This window comes from Heptranchias perlo, chromosome 10 (assembly GCF_035084215.1).
Source record: "Heptranchias perlo isolate sHepPer1 chromosome 10, sHepPer1.hap1, whole genome shotgun sequence".
NCBI lineage: Eukaryota > Metazoa > Chordata > Chondrichthyes > Hexanchiformes > Hexanchidae > Heptranchias > Heptranchias perlo.
In genome coordinates, this window is record NC_090334.1 from 73380296 (window position 1) to 73394991 (window position 14696).

At 42.1% G+C, this 14696-nt stretch overlaps 1 protein-coding gene across 1 annotated transcript in view; it reads left to right on the top strand.

Moving 5' to 3' along the window:
• Positions 1-12950, top strand: part of LOC137326695 (exportin-1-like) — a 67311-nt gene extending 54361 nt beyond the window's left edge. The window contains exons 21-25 of the mRNA XM_067992021.1: positions 53-221; positions 666-800; positions 1715-1877; positions 3760-3856; positions 5047-12950. Coding sequence (XP_067848122.1) covers positions 53-221; positions 666-800; positions 1715-1877; positions 3760-3856; positions 5047-5193 — 711 coding nt within the window. The 3' untranslated portion in view covers positions 5194-12950. The remainder of the gene's footprint in view (positions 1-52; positions 222-665; positions 801-1714; positions 1878-3759; positions 3857-5046) is intronic.
• The last annotated feature ends 1746 nt before the right edge of the window (positions 12951-14696 follow it).

Sequence of the window (14696 nt, forward strand, 5' to 3'; positions counted from 1 at the left end):
ATATTCCTATATATAATTTCAAAGTTTTTAATTTTTTTTCTTCCCCCTCTAGGATTTTGAAGAGTATCCAGAGCACAGGACTAACTTCTTTCTGCTTCTTCAAGCAGTCAATAGTCACTGTTTCCCTGCCTTCCTGAACATACCTCCAGCCCAGTTCAAATTGGTCCTTGACTCCATTATCTGGGCTTTCAAACACACAATGAGGAATGTGGCTGACACAGGTATGTTGTGTTGTGAGCTTTCTATTTCCCCACCCCCTCAAACGTCTCTTGGATCCTCATGTGGCCTCTACTGTGCTGAATCCAACTATAAGGACTTTACATGAAATGTACAGCACAGAAACAGGCCATTCAGCCCAACTCATCTGTGCTGTTGCCTGTGCTCCACACGAGCCTCCTCCCTCCCTACATCATCTAACCCTATCAACTTATCCTTCTATTCCTTTCTCCCTTATGTACTTATCTAGCTTCCCCTTAAATAAATCTGTGCTATTTGCCTCAACTACTCCTTGAGGTAGCGAGTTCCACATTCCAACCAATCTCTGGGTAAAGAAGTTTCTCCTGAATTGCCAATTGCGTTTATCAGTGACTATCGTGTATTTTATGACCTCTGGTTTTGAACTGCATCGGTGTTTTAACTGGATTCCTCGATGTGCTTGGTTGCAGGGTTGTCTATTCTTTATACTCTACTGCAGAACGTTGCACAGGAAGAAGCAGCTGCCCAGAGCTTTTACCAAACCTATTTCTGTGACATTCTCCAACATATATTCTCAGTGGTGACCGACACTTCCCACACTGCTGGTAAGTCGGACTTTTGTTTTCACTTTAGTCTCCCCACCCAGAAATTAATCCACTTTGGGACTATCTGGTTGAGCATTGAGTAAATGATATAACAGACCAGGAAGGTTGCAGAATGATTCTTGGCTGAGTTAACTGATCTGAGCCCAGTGTAATGATGGAGGATGTGCAAGTTATATATAGTTGGGGGAGAGTTGGTGAGGCTTGCTGCTCTTTATTTTTCCATTGAGTGACTCATACTGGAAAGCTTGTGTGAGGATGAGATTGGGTTTGGATGGGAAACCCTCCGTGGTTGAGGCTCATTGAAAAGAAAAAGAAAGACTTGCATTTATATAGCGCCTTGCATGACCTCGGGACATCCCAAAGCGCTTTACAGCCAACGAAGTACTTTAGAAGTGTAGTCGCTGTTGTAATAGTAGGAATTGTAAACAATTTTACAACACCAAGTTATAGTCCAACAAATTTATTTTAAATTCCACAAGCTTTCGGAGGCTTCCTCCTTCGTCAGGTGTTCACCTGAGGAAGGAGGAAGCCTCCGAAAGCTTGTGGAATTTAAAATAAATTTGTTGGACTATAACTTGGTGTTGTAAAATTGTTTACAATTGTCAACCCCAGTCCATCACCGGCATCTCCACGTAATAGTAGGAAGAGTGGCAGTACTCCCGCAGTGCTGCACTGGAGTGTCAGCCTAGATTTTTGTGCTCAAGCCCCTGCAGTGGGACTTGAGCCCATGACCTTCTGACTCAGAGAGGCAAGAGTGCTGCCCACTGAGGCTCCGCTGACACTGGTGATGAATGGCCGCTTGGGGGAGGTGACCGACAGAATACATTCAATTATGGGTGTGCAACTTGGATCTGACCACATTACTCGATGGAACCTGATGTCTAACCTTTTTTTAATTAATTCCTCCTTTCTAGGATTGACGATGCATGCCACCATCTTGGCATACATGTTCAGTTTAGTGGAGGATGGCAAGATCACTTTGTCTTTGAGCCCAGCTACTCCCACGATCAACAATCAGATCTTCGTACAGGAGTTTGTGGCGAACCTGCTGAAAACTGCCTTCCCTCACCTCCAAGAGTGAGTGCTGATTGGACTGAGATGTGATGAGATTGGCCATCCAGACGAGGAGGTTCTGGGCCTCGATCCCTGGTCTGTGCTGAGTTAGCTGATCTCGGCAGGGATGGTGGCAGAGGTGCTGCAGTAAGCCTCAGCCCTCTGGGTTGGGCAGGGTGAATATTGGGCAGGGTTCCTCCACTGGTCGCTATCCAGCGTCCTCCACTTGGTGCGTATGCCTACGTACAGGAAGGACAAGACCGGGGCAGTTCTTTTTCTTGTGACTAGAGGACATAGTCTCAAGATAAGGGGTAGGCCATTTAGGACCAAGATGAGGAAAAGTTTCTTCCCTCAGAGGGTTGTAAATCTTGGGAATTCTCTACCTCAGAGGGGTCATTCGGTCTATTAAAGACAGAGATAGATAGATTTTTCGATACTAGGGGGATAGGGTAGGAAAGTGGAGTTGAGGTCAAAGATCAGCCATGATGTTGTTGAATGGCGGAGCAGGCTCGAGGGGCCGAATGTCCTCTTTTTTTTCCCTATTGCTGTGAAGCTCGCTGACAACAGCTGTGTAAAAACCCTGGTGTTTTGCACTGAGTGCTTGTGTGAGTTCTTCTCCCCACCCCAGAGATATTGGCTGCAAGTTCTTAATTTCATCATATATTGGTGAGATTATGGGGGCAATTTTAACCTAACCTGCCCGACGGGAGACTGACTGGATTGGGAACCACGCTGCTTTTCCACCCACCCGATTTTACTCTCTGTTGAAGTCAACGGAGAATAATATTCGATGGGGTGTCGAACTGGTGGTCTCGTCAGTTTCCTAACTGATGGGTTAGGTTCAAATGACCCCCTATATGTCCAGCACTCACCCGTCTGTGTGTTGGTTTTGGTTTTTTGTAAACTATTGAAATTATAATTGTGAAGCTGGGAGGCTGCATTTCATTCTCCCCAGATCTGATTCATGGGTTGACATTGAGACTGTTCTAAAACATACAGTGACACGATTTGATCAGTTGATAATGACTGTGAGAGTATTGCTGGCTCCGATCTGGAGTTGAATAGAAGGCGAGGACGCTGTTGGTAATCACAAAATTCTTATTCACTCGGGGCTGTAACACTTGTGGGCTCGCTCTCTTGTATAAATGTGTCACATCAGGACCGCTTTAAACAGTAACATTCTGGGGTCCCTGCAGTGTGCACGTGGTAGATGCAGTCGTGAGACTTGCCCCCCCACCTAGAGATTGGGTTGTCGTTGAGCTTACCTGTTCAGTAACTGAAGCTGACAGCGTGGTGCGTTGTAGGTATTTGCACAGAATGTTTTCCCTCTCAATTTACCTCTACTGTTCCAAACCAAATATCTTTTGATGATCTGGACCGGTGTGAAATTTGATAGTGAGACGGTGTTGGAGTCACCAACTGTGATTGAAGAAATTGCAGCTGTTCTTTTTATCTGTTGCTTTCTGTCTGTCTGTCTTCTGGTTTCCCCCCCCCCCCCCCCACTTATCTCAATTGCTTTCTAATTCTCTTTCCTTTGTCCGTCCTTTTTTCTCTTTCCCCCCCGACCCCTGCATTTTTTTTGTCTCTGACTGTCTGTTTTCTCTTTTTTGTCAAACAGACTGTGAAACTGGTTGTTGTATTGTGATTTGCTGATTTCCTCTTTGGGAGCTGCTGATTTGCATCTTTTCACATTTCCATGCTTAACGAGGTGTCTGTTTGTTCTGCCCAGACGGTGTGCCCTTAACCGCGGTTGCTACCGAATGCATGAATTTCTCTCCTTGCTCAGAGATGTTAATAGTGGCTTGAGTTTGTGTGAAGATTTCACTAATTTTTGAATTGCAGCAGAAATGGGGATATAAAAATAGATTGGTTAATGGTGCTTTTTGTGGTGGTTTTTTTCCCCCAGTGCACAGATCAAAATCTTTGTGACCGGCCTGTTCAGCCTGAACCAAGACATTCCATCTTTCAAAGAACATCTGAGAGATTTCCTTGTACAGATAAAGGTAAGAACTGAACGCTGCAAGTCTCGATGCTGATGTGAAATGTAACAAAACAAGTGCACTTCACTTCTTGGAGCACTTGTCTGTCGTAGCTAAGCAACAAGTATTTATAAAGGAGAATGTGTTTTTGCGATGGCGCCCACAGCATACAACATGAGCTGTAACCCAGAGGTGCCGGACTCAATGTTTTGCTTCCGCCATCTTAATAAAAACATTTTTTCTAAATTAGGAAGAATTATTATTGAATAATTTTTACACTTTTGCCTCAAAACCTTTTTATTGCAACAAAACATGTCCGTTCATTGTTTGAAGCACTCAGATGTCTCTACATGATGAGGCACTTTAAATGTAAAGGACAGTCAGAGCTATTTAATCCATGTTTCATTAGTAAATATGGCTGGGGAAACATAACCTTTAAGCCAACCCAAGCCATGAGTGGACTCGCAGTATGGGTACAATTGGGCTTGGCTGTAAATTTTTCTCCGGTCCTTTCCACCTTTTTTAACTGGATTTCCAACACTGGCTGAGTAAGATATTGGTGGGTGCCCAGCATTGGTGAACTAGCAGGTCAGTGGGAGTGGAGATTTACAGGACCGGGGGGAGGAAGACAATTGGACGAAGAGCTCTCTCTATCTATCTATCGATCTGTCGACCCCCCCCTCCCCAACACCAAAACCAGAGTCACGCAAGTCATGCTTGTGCGCCCACTTGCTCGATTTTCTTCCGTTCCCTTTCTCTCCGGTGTCTCTTTTCTCTCTCTGATCCCTCGTGCCTTGAGAGTCTGAACTGGTGTGTATTCTCTGCCTCATGCCAACATCTGTAGCACAGCCTTCAGAGCTCTGCCCTCTGGAAATCACCTTCCTAAACTCCCACCGCCTTCCCACATCTCTCTCCACTGTCAAAATCCACCTCCCATCTGGCCACTTCCCCACCCCATTCCTCTTCAGTTTCCAGCCTGCCCTTTAATAAAACGCATTGGAAGTTTCACTACGTTAAAGGCCTTTATAGCTGTCACTGATGGTCGGTTCAATCAGTGCCTCAATATCCCACGCCTTATTTAGCACCAAATGTTCACCTGGAACATTTGAGGAAAGCAAATGGGAATGGGAGCTGATTGTTCTCTGTTGAGGTTTGATACTGAAGTTCTCGATTGGAATCGCAACTATACTGTTCTATTTTCTTCCGGTTGTTAGGAATTTGGTGGAGAAGACACTTCAGACTTGTTCCTGGAGGAAAGGGAAACAGCCCTCCGTCAGGCCCAGGAAGAGAAGAGAAAGCTTCAGATGACTGTTCCTGGGATTTTAAATCCACACGAAATAGCAGAGGAGATGTGTGACTGAACAAACCCAAAGTGTTACAAGAGAAGGTGGGGGGGTGGGGGATGAGGGATGAAAGAGGAAAGGACAGCGAGCGAGCGAATGTGTGTGAAAGGGACAGTAAATGGAACAAATACTTCATCCACCAGATGTGACGGGATTTTTTAAAAATTGAAATTCCAATTTTGTTTCCTCGCGTCACGAGGCAGCTGAACTGCAGTTGGTGAAGAGAGAAGAGCTTTATCGCAAAGAGATTCATTTATTTTTCTTTTTACTTCCCCTGGGTTAGAATTGTTTTTATGAATTGTGAACCTGTTCATAGCTAAATCTACAGCCATTATTCCTTATTTGGGCAAAGCAGTGTTGTACAGCTTGAGCTATTTCAACTTTTTTTTAAAAACTACATTGGAGAACTTTTCAAAACATTCTATAGTTCTGTTTTATTTTAAATCCAGCTTGGCTGGTTTAACATACAGTCACTTTTAAGTTGCAGTGTTTTTTGTGGAGAGGGAGGCAAAATACAAATTTTTGACAGAACAGGGACAGCCTTAAAAATAGCCACAAGGTGGGGAATTCATCCACCTGAACATGTGCTGAGAATTCTTTTTTAAAAACTGGTTGTTCGTGCGTTGTTTTTTTTTTGTTGACGTGAATGAGGTTTGGGTGGGAGAGAGGGTGGCGTGTGCCACTCGGTGGTGTTTATAACCTGCTCGTCCTAATTGTGTTTGTGCTGTGAATTTCTCTCCACGTGGTGCCTGGCTGTAAACCGTTCCCCCTCCCACCCCACCCCTTTCTCCAAAACAAAGAAAATGCCGGGTCGTGCCACGGTTGCTACTAGTTAACGGAGTTGCTGTGCTTTGTGTCGCATAGAACTTTGAAACAAGGTGGGACTGATGGTTGGGGAGGGGTGCAACTGGCCGTGGGTTCGAAAAAATTCTGTTTTAAGGGGGGTGGGTGGCAATTTGGAATGTTTTAATGAGTGTCAGTGCTCCTGTTTTTTTTAGATGTAACTTTTTTTGATGCCAAAAGTGGGGGGTTTTCTTGCAACACTTATTTTATGTACGGTGTTTAGGGCACTAACCCGCTCAGCTGTCGGAGGAAGGGACCAGAGCTCGGCTATGTCAAGAAAACAAATGGGTGCAGCTGGTTTTTGTCTGTAGAGAGCCTTATGGTATTTCATTCAATCCACACAGCTGAGCCTGTAAAGCACACTGTGTTCTCTCTCTCCGCTTCGCCCCCCTTCCCCAAGTAGCGTTGCTCTCAAGATCACCATGTATGGAGCTTCCTGCATTTGTACAAATTTGTAAAGAAATCCACTGACCATAATTGAATAATGGTTTTTAACCGATTGTCACAACCACTCTTCCACTCACCCACCAACACTTTTTTAAAAAAAATATTTTTGTCTTGCTCTGATTAAAGCATCCAGGGAATGGCACTTTTGGAAAAGAAAAAAATCTGGTTAGTGTGTGGAGTTTAAGATTGACAAATGATTTATCATTTTAAAATTGTCTTTTTTTTGGAGGGGGGGGGAAATGGAACACAACCTGAGTGATTGCTGGCTGCCATGAAATGAGGGATGGGGCAAGAGGGAATGCACATCTGGATTTGAAAGACAGGACTTGCATGTCCAACTATTTCAGTTTTACTTTTCTGTTTTTTTTAAAACAAGAAAGTTAAAACTATCTGTTTAATGGGTTAATTAAGCTAATGAAGCAAATCAAAGTGGGATGGGGAGATTTTTGCTTCCTCCAATGATGGCTGTTTAGATCCCAGCGATCTGATCAGACGGTCAGGTTTGTGTTCTAACTGATCAATCAGACTGATAAGTTTCAATACCCCAAACTCTCCATTTTGATGCTGAGTCAGGTTTTTGCAGCATGCACCCTTAAGTTGCTGAGCAAAGTTTTCTTTAAGCAGGGGTGGAGAGAGGAGGAAGGAAGAAGGGTTGAGGGAACATTTATTCTGAAGAACCAAACCAGTGCACAGTTTTATTCCTCCCTCCCCCCCCCCCCCCCCTTCCCTGGGGAATTGTCAGATTCAGTATTTTTCCTCTCTCACAATCATTCCACTTCAGTTAGTATTAGTTGCCTCTGTCTTGCTCTCTTTCCTTCCAGCTTCCCCTCCCCCTCAAAAAAAAAAAGAAATCAGAGGGGGCACGTGGGAGGGGCCTCAGTATGTGTTGCATTGTTAATACAGCACCTGTAATGGTAACTGATCTAAACTTTATCAAATGTTAAGGTGTGAGTTACTCCAACTTGTTGAAGGGGAGGAAGAGTCTTGTGCGTTTCCAGTTTAAATGATCCTGTTTTAGCCTGAGTGTTCTTGCAGTACTCCCAACTCCCGGTCGGTCCTGAGTGTTCATGCAGTACTCCCAACTCCCGGTCGGTCCCCTTTTTCCTGGCATCGGGGAAGGAGGAAGTATTATAATTTTTTTTTAAATTAGCATAATATTGAACTTTTGGGAGGTATCACATGACTGATTTTATATTCTACTCCCCAGTTGAAACTATCCTTGGGGAGAGTATTTCAAGTCATTATTTCACTAGATACCTCATTGCTTGCTATACCACAAGTGAAATCTCGAATATCAACAAGCCTTCTAGAGGTTCCCCCCACACTATTGGTTATAAGTGTACTGAATGAATGCAATGCATTTTTAAACCATGAAAGTGTACCATCTAAAACATTCTGTGGCACTTTTACCATGTAGCTGTGTGTGTGATAGATCATCTTTTGGTAAATCTGGTATCCTTGCCTTTTTTAAAAAAAAAAGACTCCAAACTTGTCACTAATGTTTGCTCTGGGAATTAATTTTTGTTTGGTTTAGATACAGATGCTCTAAATGTCAATGCAAACAAGCCAGGTTCACATTGGCATAAGTTGCATTTTCATATAAAGTTTTAATTCCGTTCCCGCCACACACACACAAACAGCCCTGGAAGTGCTACAGCTGAGTTCTACGCTGACATAACCTACACACTATATTTTTGTCTTTTTAGTACCATGTTTTTCCAGCGAGTTAAGCCTTTTAATCGCAAGTAATTGGACAATCGATTGGGACGTTGCATTTAATTTTACGTGGGCTTGCCCGAGATAAACAAAGATGTTAGATTATTTTATTTTAAAGCACGGTCCCTGCCCACTGTCCCCCGTTCCCCTTGACCCGTCTCTGTCAAGTTGTGCTGGGGGGAGAGGGGAGGTTTAATTTTGTGTATGTGGCAGTCACTGAGGACGAACCTCCCTTGGTTTCACTTCACATTGTGTTATACAATGAGAAAGCATCACATTCGCAGTGTGTGCCTGTGGAAATTTGGTTCTCTGTGTCTATCATCTGTTTTTGTTTAATGATTTGAGGAGTTGAGCCCATTTTATGACCTGTCGTGTCTTTCAATACTTGTACAGAAAGTCTTGTTTAAGAATTTGTGTAATTTAACTGTATTACACTGTATTAGAAATGTTTTTTTGGCAGAATTTATAGCAGGAAATTGCAAGTAAACATAATAGCTTGCAACCTCCTACTATGGTCAAAGTACCTCCCTCTTTTTTTAAAAAAAAAACTGTACAGATTGTAATTAAGGTGATTAGAATAGAAATGTTGACAAATGTTTTTTTAATAAATAAGATTTTAGATAAATGAGATAGTTACACTTTACTAGTTAGTTTGTGGTGATGTGCGGTGTATCTCACGTTTTGTATTTTGTTTTTAAATTGACTTGTGCGCTGATCCATGAATGCTTACATATATTCTGCCGCTTTTTTTTAAACTATTCAGTTTTCCTCAGTGAGGAGCCACCTAAATACAAAAGGACCTCAATGTTTTTTTAAAAAGAGTGTTGCAAGGTGCCACTGTGGTTGACTTTGAGAAGGGTGTGTGTGTTTGTTTTTTTTAATGTGCACTTTTTTTTACACCAAAATATATCACAATATCAATGTGATTGACTTTCTCTCTGGTAGATGTTGTAGTTTGCTGTGAGCACCCATCTTTATACAGGCTGCATTACTTTTAACAGTCTGTCCTCCTCCCCCAATGTACTATCACATACACTTGGACCAGTTGGTTTCTGGTCATTGAGGCCACCTCGGGGGCAAGGGAAGGAGAGTAGGGTGCACTTTGTCATTCTAACCAAGACATGTACTCTAGTTTGAGATTGGGATGAACAATGTGAGTTGGGGGGCCTTGTGCTGTGCTGTTTAGAGGGACATTATTCCAATTGTGTGTTTTCCATGATTTTTCTCCGGAGCCGTACAAGCAGATTTGAGTTTTTAAAAATCGTTTTGGAAACTGCTACATTCTCAACTTGGCTTCAGTGGGAGCCAGTTGAGACATGCTGTGCTGGATAAAACCTATAAACCCTGTAATGAGCCCATAAATGTGTTATTGAGCTGACAATGAGCAGGCTAATGCTGTATACCAGCATGAAAATAAAGTGAATGGATATAATTTAGCAAGTAGCATGATTCGGTGTTTAGAGCTGTATTATCCCATAACTTTTTTTTTAAAAAAACTTTAATGAATCTAGATAAGGTTCTCCAAAAAAAATATTACAGTGCCCTAATCACAGTTATCAAACTGAGGGGTTATGTTATATAACTGTAAAACTACTGCAGGAAAGCATCCAATCCAGAGATTGGTTTGACATCTTAATTTCACTTACGGTTAGTGAATGTTATCATGTTTAAAACAAACGCAGTGGCAAGAAAACCAACATCTTTTTGCAATTGTGAAGTTTTTGTAATCGTATTTTTTATTATGTGGAAACTAAATGGTAGGGAGGGGAGGTGGGTAAAGTTGTTGTATGCATTGAGGCCTTAAGGTGGATGTGTACAGATGAGGAAGGCCATTCATCTATCCAGAAGGAAATAACCCACCCCCACCCCCACCCCCACCCCCCCAAAACCATTGCAGCATCCACTTGTTTCTTAAATGATTCCAGACTTTTTGCCTCCACTGCTCCATCTGGAAGTTCATTCCATGTGTTGATTGCTCTTAGTATCGGGACATTCGTCACACAATCATAGAAATTTCAGTATAGGAGGTGGCCATTTGGCCCATTGTGTCTGTACTACTTTGGTCACCAGTGCTATCTAATTTAATTCTCCCCCCCCCCCCCCCCCGCCAATGTGACCAGCCCTACAGTATTTCTTTTAAATTAGAAGGGGCTGTCAGGTGTATACATTGTGATAATGGTCTGCAACATGCTGCAATGTTGTAACGTGAACAATTTAATATCACCTTACCCCGAAGATGTTTTACTACCTTGGAATGCACTCTGGTGTGTGCTTTGTACAATTTATATATAGAAATACAGCATTGCTCTTAAGTGAGAATGTAGTGATGGGTGTTTGGCTCCTGCCTGTATAGGCTAGAATATATTTTAATTGAAACTGAAAAGTACCTTGGCTTCTGATGTAAGTTTATTGATTTGAATATCACATTTTTAAAATCTAACGCCTGCTGTTTGGATTGGAGGCTGCAGTCAAAATGTGTTTTTTAAATTAATGGGTACATTTATTAAAATTAACAAGTTAATCAGTGGAAAAGTCTAGTTAGTTTTTAAGTATCCATTTTTATTTTTAAAACTTCACTGTTGAAAATGTTGAGCACTGTTGTGGAGAACAGGGTTATTGCAGTTTATTTTAGGTAGTTGCGCAAGAACCCCTTATAGTTAGTGATTTTGGTTGTCCCAGATATTGATCATCTTTTACTAGTGAAGAAAGTAAGAGCGTGAAATTGAGCATAAATAGTTTTGCTTAGTGCTGTGAGCATAATGAGTTTTTTATACTGATTTTGTTACCCCTGGTTTTAAGTGTACAAAGTTTAGGAGACTAATCTAGAAATCCTGTGTTATTAGTTGTACTTCTACATGTGTCTTATGCCCTTTGAATATAAAGTGAGTGCTATATATATATATATATATATAGACACACACAATTCCAAATCTCTATGGATAATTAAAAAACCCTGTTAATACTGTATACCAAGACAACACCTTCTCCCCAACCCCCTTCACCATCCTGGCTAAATATATCATGAGCTTCATGAATCCATGTATGTGAGATGCAAACTCTGATTACTGCTTCAGTGTCACTTTTTTAAATTAGTTTTATACCTTTTATAAATATGCTTATGAGGAATGAGTTTAATGTATATTTTTCCCATTAGCTTAATTTATACATCATTACTAAACAAAGACAAAATAAAAACTGGTCTAGATTTTTATTTTTTTTATTTTTGTTTTTTTGGATGGTTGCTGTCGTCTGTTTTAAATGTATTTATCAAAATACTGTGCTGAAGAATTGGGTAGTATGTGCGTGAGTGGTCAGTTTTGAATTGAATAAGCAGTATTTAGCCCATTAGAAACAGCTTACCATGGTGAAAATTTTTGAAAGTTTCTTTGTGTGACAGTTTTTTTTTAAATATAAAGAATTGGGAACATTTTCTTTCTGCCTTGTCCTTTTGAAAAAAAAATTCCCCCCCACCCCACCCCTTTTTATGTTTAAACAGTGACAGCTGATGGCATTGGGATCCTGACTTGGAGTTACTGAAACTCATGGTATAGGAGAGCTGATCTCACATAATAAACATGAGAAAAATCAGAATGAGAAGATAATTCAACCTGTCAAGTGCACTCCAATCCAGAGCCCACGTGTGATTATTGTGTCACTGGCTGCACCCCCCCTCTTCAACCCATCTCTCCAAATTAATCCCACACTCAGCTAACACTACTTTTCTTCCTCTTGGACTTGGGGGGGATATATAAATTGATCAATCCCCTCTGATTTTTGACCATCTCCTATTAATGTTAACTGTGTGTCAATAACCCCAATTACAAAGTCAGTTGCTCAAAGAAAACATTCAAGAGGGATAAAAGGATTAATTCTATTAATGATCCAGCATCAGGGCCCCCTTTTGAATAATGTATCCAACCATCTCTTTAAACTGTGAGGATCCAAAGATGCCAAAATAACCCCTTTAAAGAACCCCAACCTCCCTTTTGTCATCATGGCATTAGACCCAGTACATCTTGCCTACTTCAAACATGGTGTGTGAGTGCGTGCATATACAGAGATTGGGCATCAACTATTACATGAGTAAGATTGGTCAGGGGTTCATTCAAGCTTTATACTGAAGAGGCTTGTAAACTTGTGTATACGGAAAGGCGCAAATTCACGGATAGTAAATTAAAACAATAGCTGTGAATATTTAAAATTACTAAATTTGTTTCTTTTTAAAGGGAGGTGGAGAGGTACTGACAGCATTTGTTGTAATTTTTACATATCCACAAGTTATAGAGCAAGTTCTTCAATTTTTTTTAAAAAGACTTTCTCTTTCCTCTCTTTTTTCCCCCCTGCCATACTTAATGATTGCTGTGTACTTGGAAGTTTTTTCATTGGGTTTCATGAAAATACTGTTTTTTAAAAAAAAATCCAGAATTCATGCAGCTGATTTTAAGTGTCTGGTAAATGTAGCAATTTGAAGCTTAGAAACTGCTGTTTTAAGGATCATTGTGTGTGCGTGTGTGTGAAATTCTTTCAATCCCTTGTATTCTGTTTGGAAACTGAGTTGGAACAGTGGAACTTACAATGTACAGTCCTCACTGAGCTTGCTTGGAAAAGCTGTAACTGAGATCTTAATGCTGGTTTGTGAAAAGCCTCGTCTAAATCTTTTGGAAGCAATGGCTGGCATTCTTTAATTGGAGTGCTTGATTGTACCTTTTATGTATGAATATTCTGTCCCATATCTGGGATTAAAATATTAAAAAAAAAACTGCCTTAAATCAACTGCTCCTCTTGTCTTAATTTCTTTATATTGTGCTCCTGAGGTTGACTGACTGATCTATGGCAGATTCCAGGGACCATTAGCCAGGTGAAGAATGTAATTTTTAATTTAAAATACTTTGTTTCCTAATTTGGCAAGGCCAGTTCTCATCTGGCAAACATGGCTTAATAACCAGCCTGGAAGATTTAAGGCACAGAAGGCAGCCATTTGGCCTATTGTGTCCACGCCAGCCAAAAATGAGCCATCCAGCTTAATCCTACTTTCTGGCACTTCAGGTGCACATCCAGGTACTTTTTTAAATGAGTTGAGGGTTTCTGCCTATAACACCCTTTTCAGGCAATAAGTTCCAGACTCCTGCCACCCTTTGGGTGAAAAGATTTTTCCTCAGCTCCCCTCCAATCCTTCTACCAATCACTTTAAATCTATGGCCCCTGCTTATTGACCTCTCTAAGGGGAAATAGGTCCTTCCAAAGCACTGGATACAGCAAAGGCAATGGGCCCCAACAACATCCCAGCTGTAGTGCTCCAGAACTAGCTGTGCCTCTAGCCAAACTGTTCCAGTACAGCTACAACACTGGCATTTACCCACTAATGTATAAAATTGCCCAGATATGTCCTGTCCACAAAAAGCAGGACAAATCCAATCTGGCCAATTACCACCCCATCAGTCCACTCTCAATCATCAGCAAAGTGATGGAAGGTGTCATCAAGTGGCACTACTCACCAATGCTCAATATGGGTTCCACCAGGACCACTTGGCTCCAGACCTCATTACAGCCTTGGTCCAAACATGGACAAAAGAGCTGAATTCCAGAGGTGAGAGTGACTGCCCTTGACATCAAGGCAGCATTTGACCAAGTGTGGCACCAAGGAGCCCTGGTAAAATTGAAGTTAATAGGAATCAGGGGGAAAACACTCCAGTGATTGGAGTCATACCTCGCACAAAGGAAGATGGTAGTGGTTGTTGGAGGCCAATCATCTCAGCCCCAGGCCATTACTGCAGGAGTTCCTCGGGGCAGTGTCCTAGGCCCATCCATCTTCAGATGCTTCTTCAATAACCTTCCCTCCATCATAAAGGTCAGAAATGAGGATGTTCACTGATTATTGCACGGTGTTCCATTTGCAACCCTGCAGATAATGAAGCAGTCAGTGCTCACATGCAGCAAGACCTAGACAACGTCCAGGCTTGGGCTGATAAGTAACATTCATGCCAGGCAATGACCATCTTCAACAAGAGAGTCTAACCACCTCCCCTTGACATTCAATGGCACTACCATCACTTAATCCCCCCCACCATCAACATCCTGGAGGGGGAGGGGGGGGGGGGGGGGTCACCATTGACCAGAGATTTACTGGACCAGTTAGACAAATTGTGGCTACAAGAGCAGGTCAGAGGCTGGGTAATCTGCAGTGAGTGACTCATCTCCTGACTCCCCAAAGCCTTTCCACCATCTACAAAGCACAAGTCAGGAGCGTGATGGAATACTCTCCACTTGGCTGGATGAGTGCAGCTCCAACACCACAAGAAGCTAGACACCATCCAGGACAAAGCAGCCCACTTGATTGGCACCCCATCCACCACCCTAAACATTCACTCCCTTCACACTGTGGCTGCAGTGTGTACCATCCATAGGATCCACTGCAGCAACTTGCAATGGCTTCTTTGACAGCACCTCCACCACTTAGGACGAGGGCAGCAGGCACATGGGAACAACACCACCTGCACGTTCCCCTCCAAGTCACA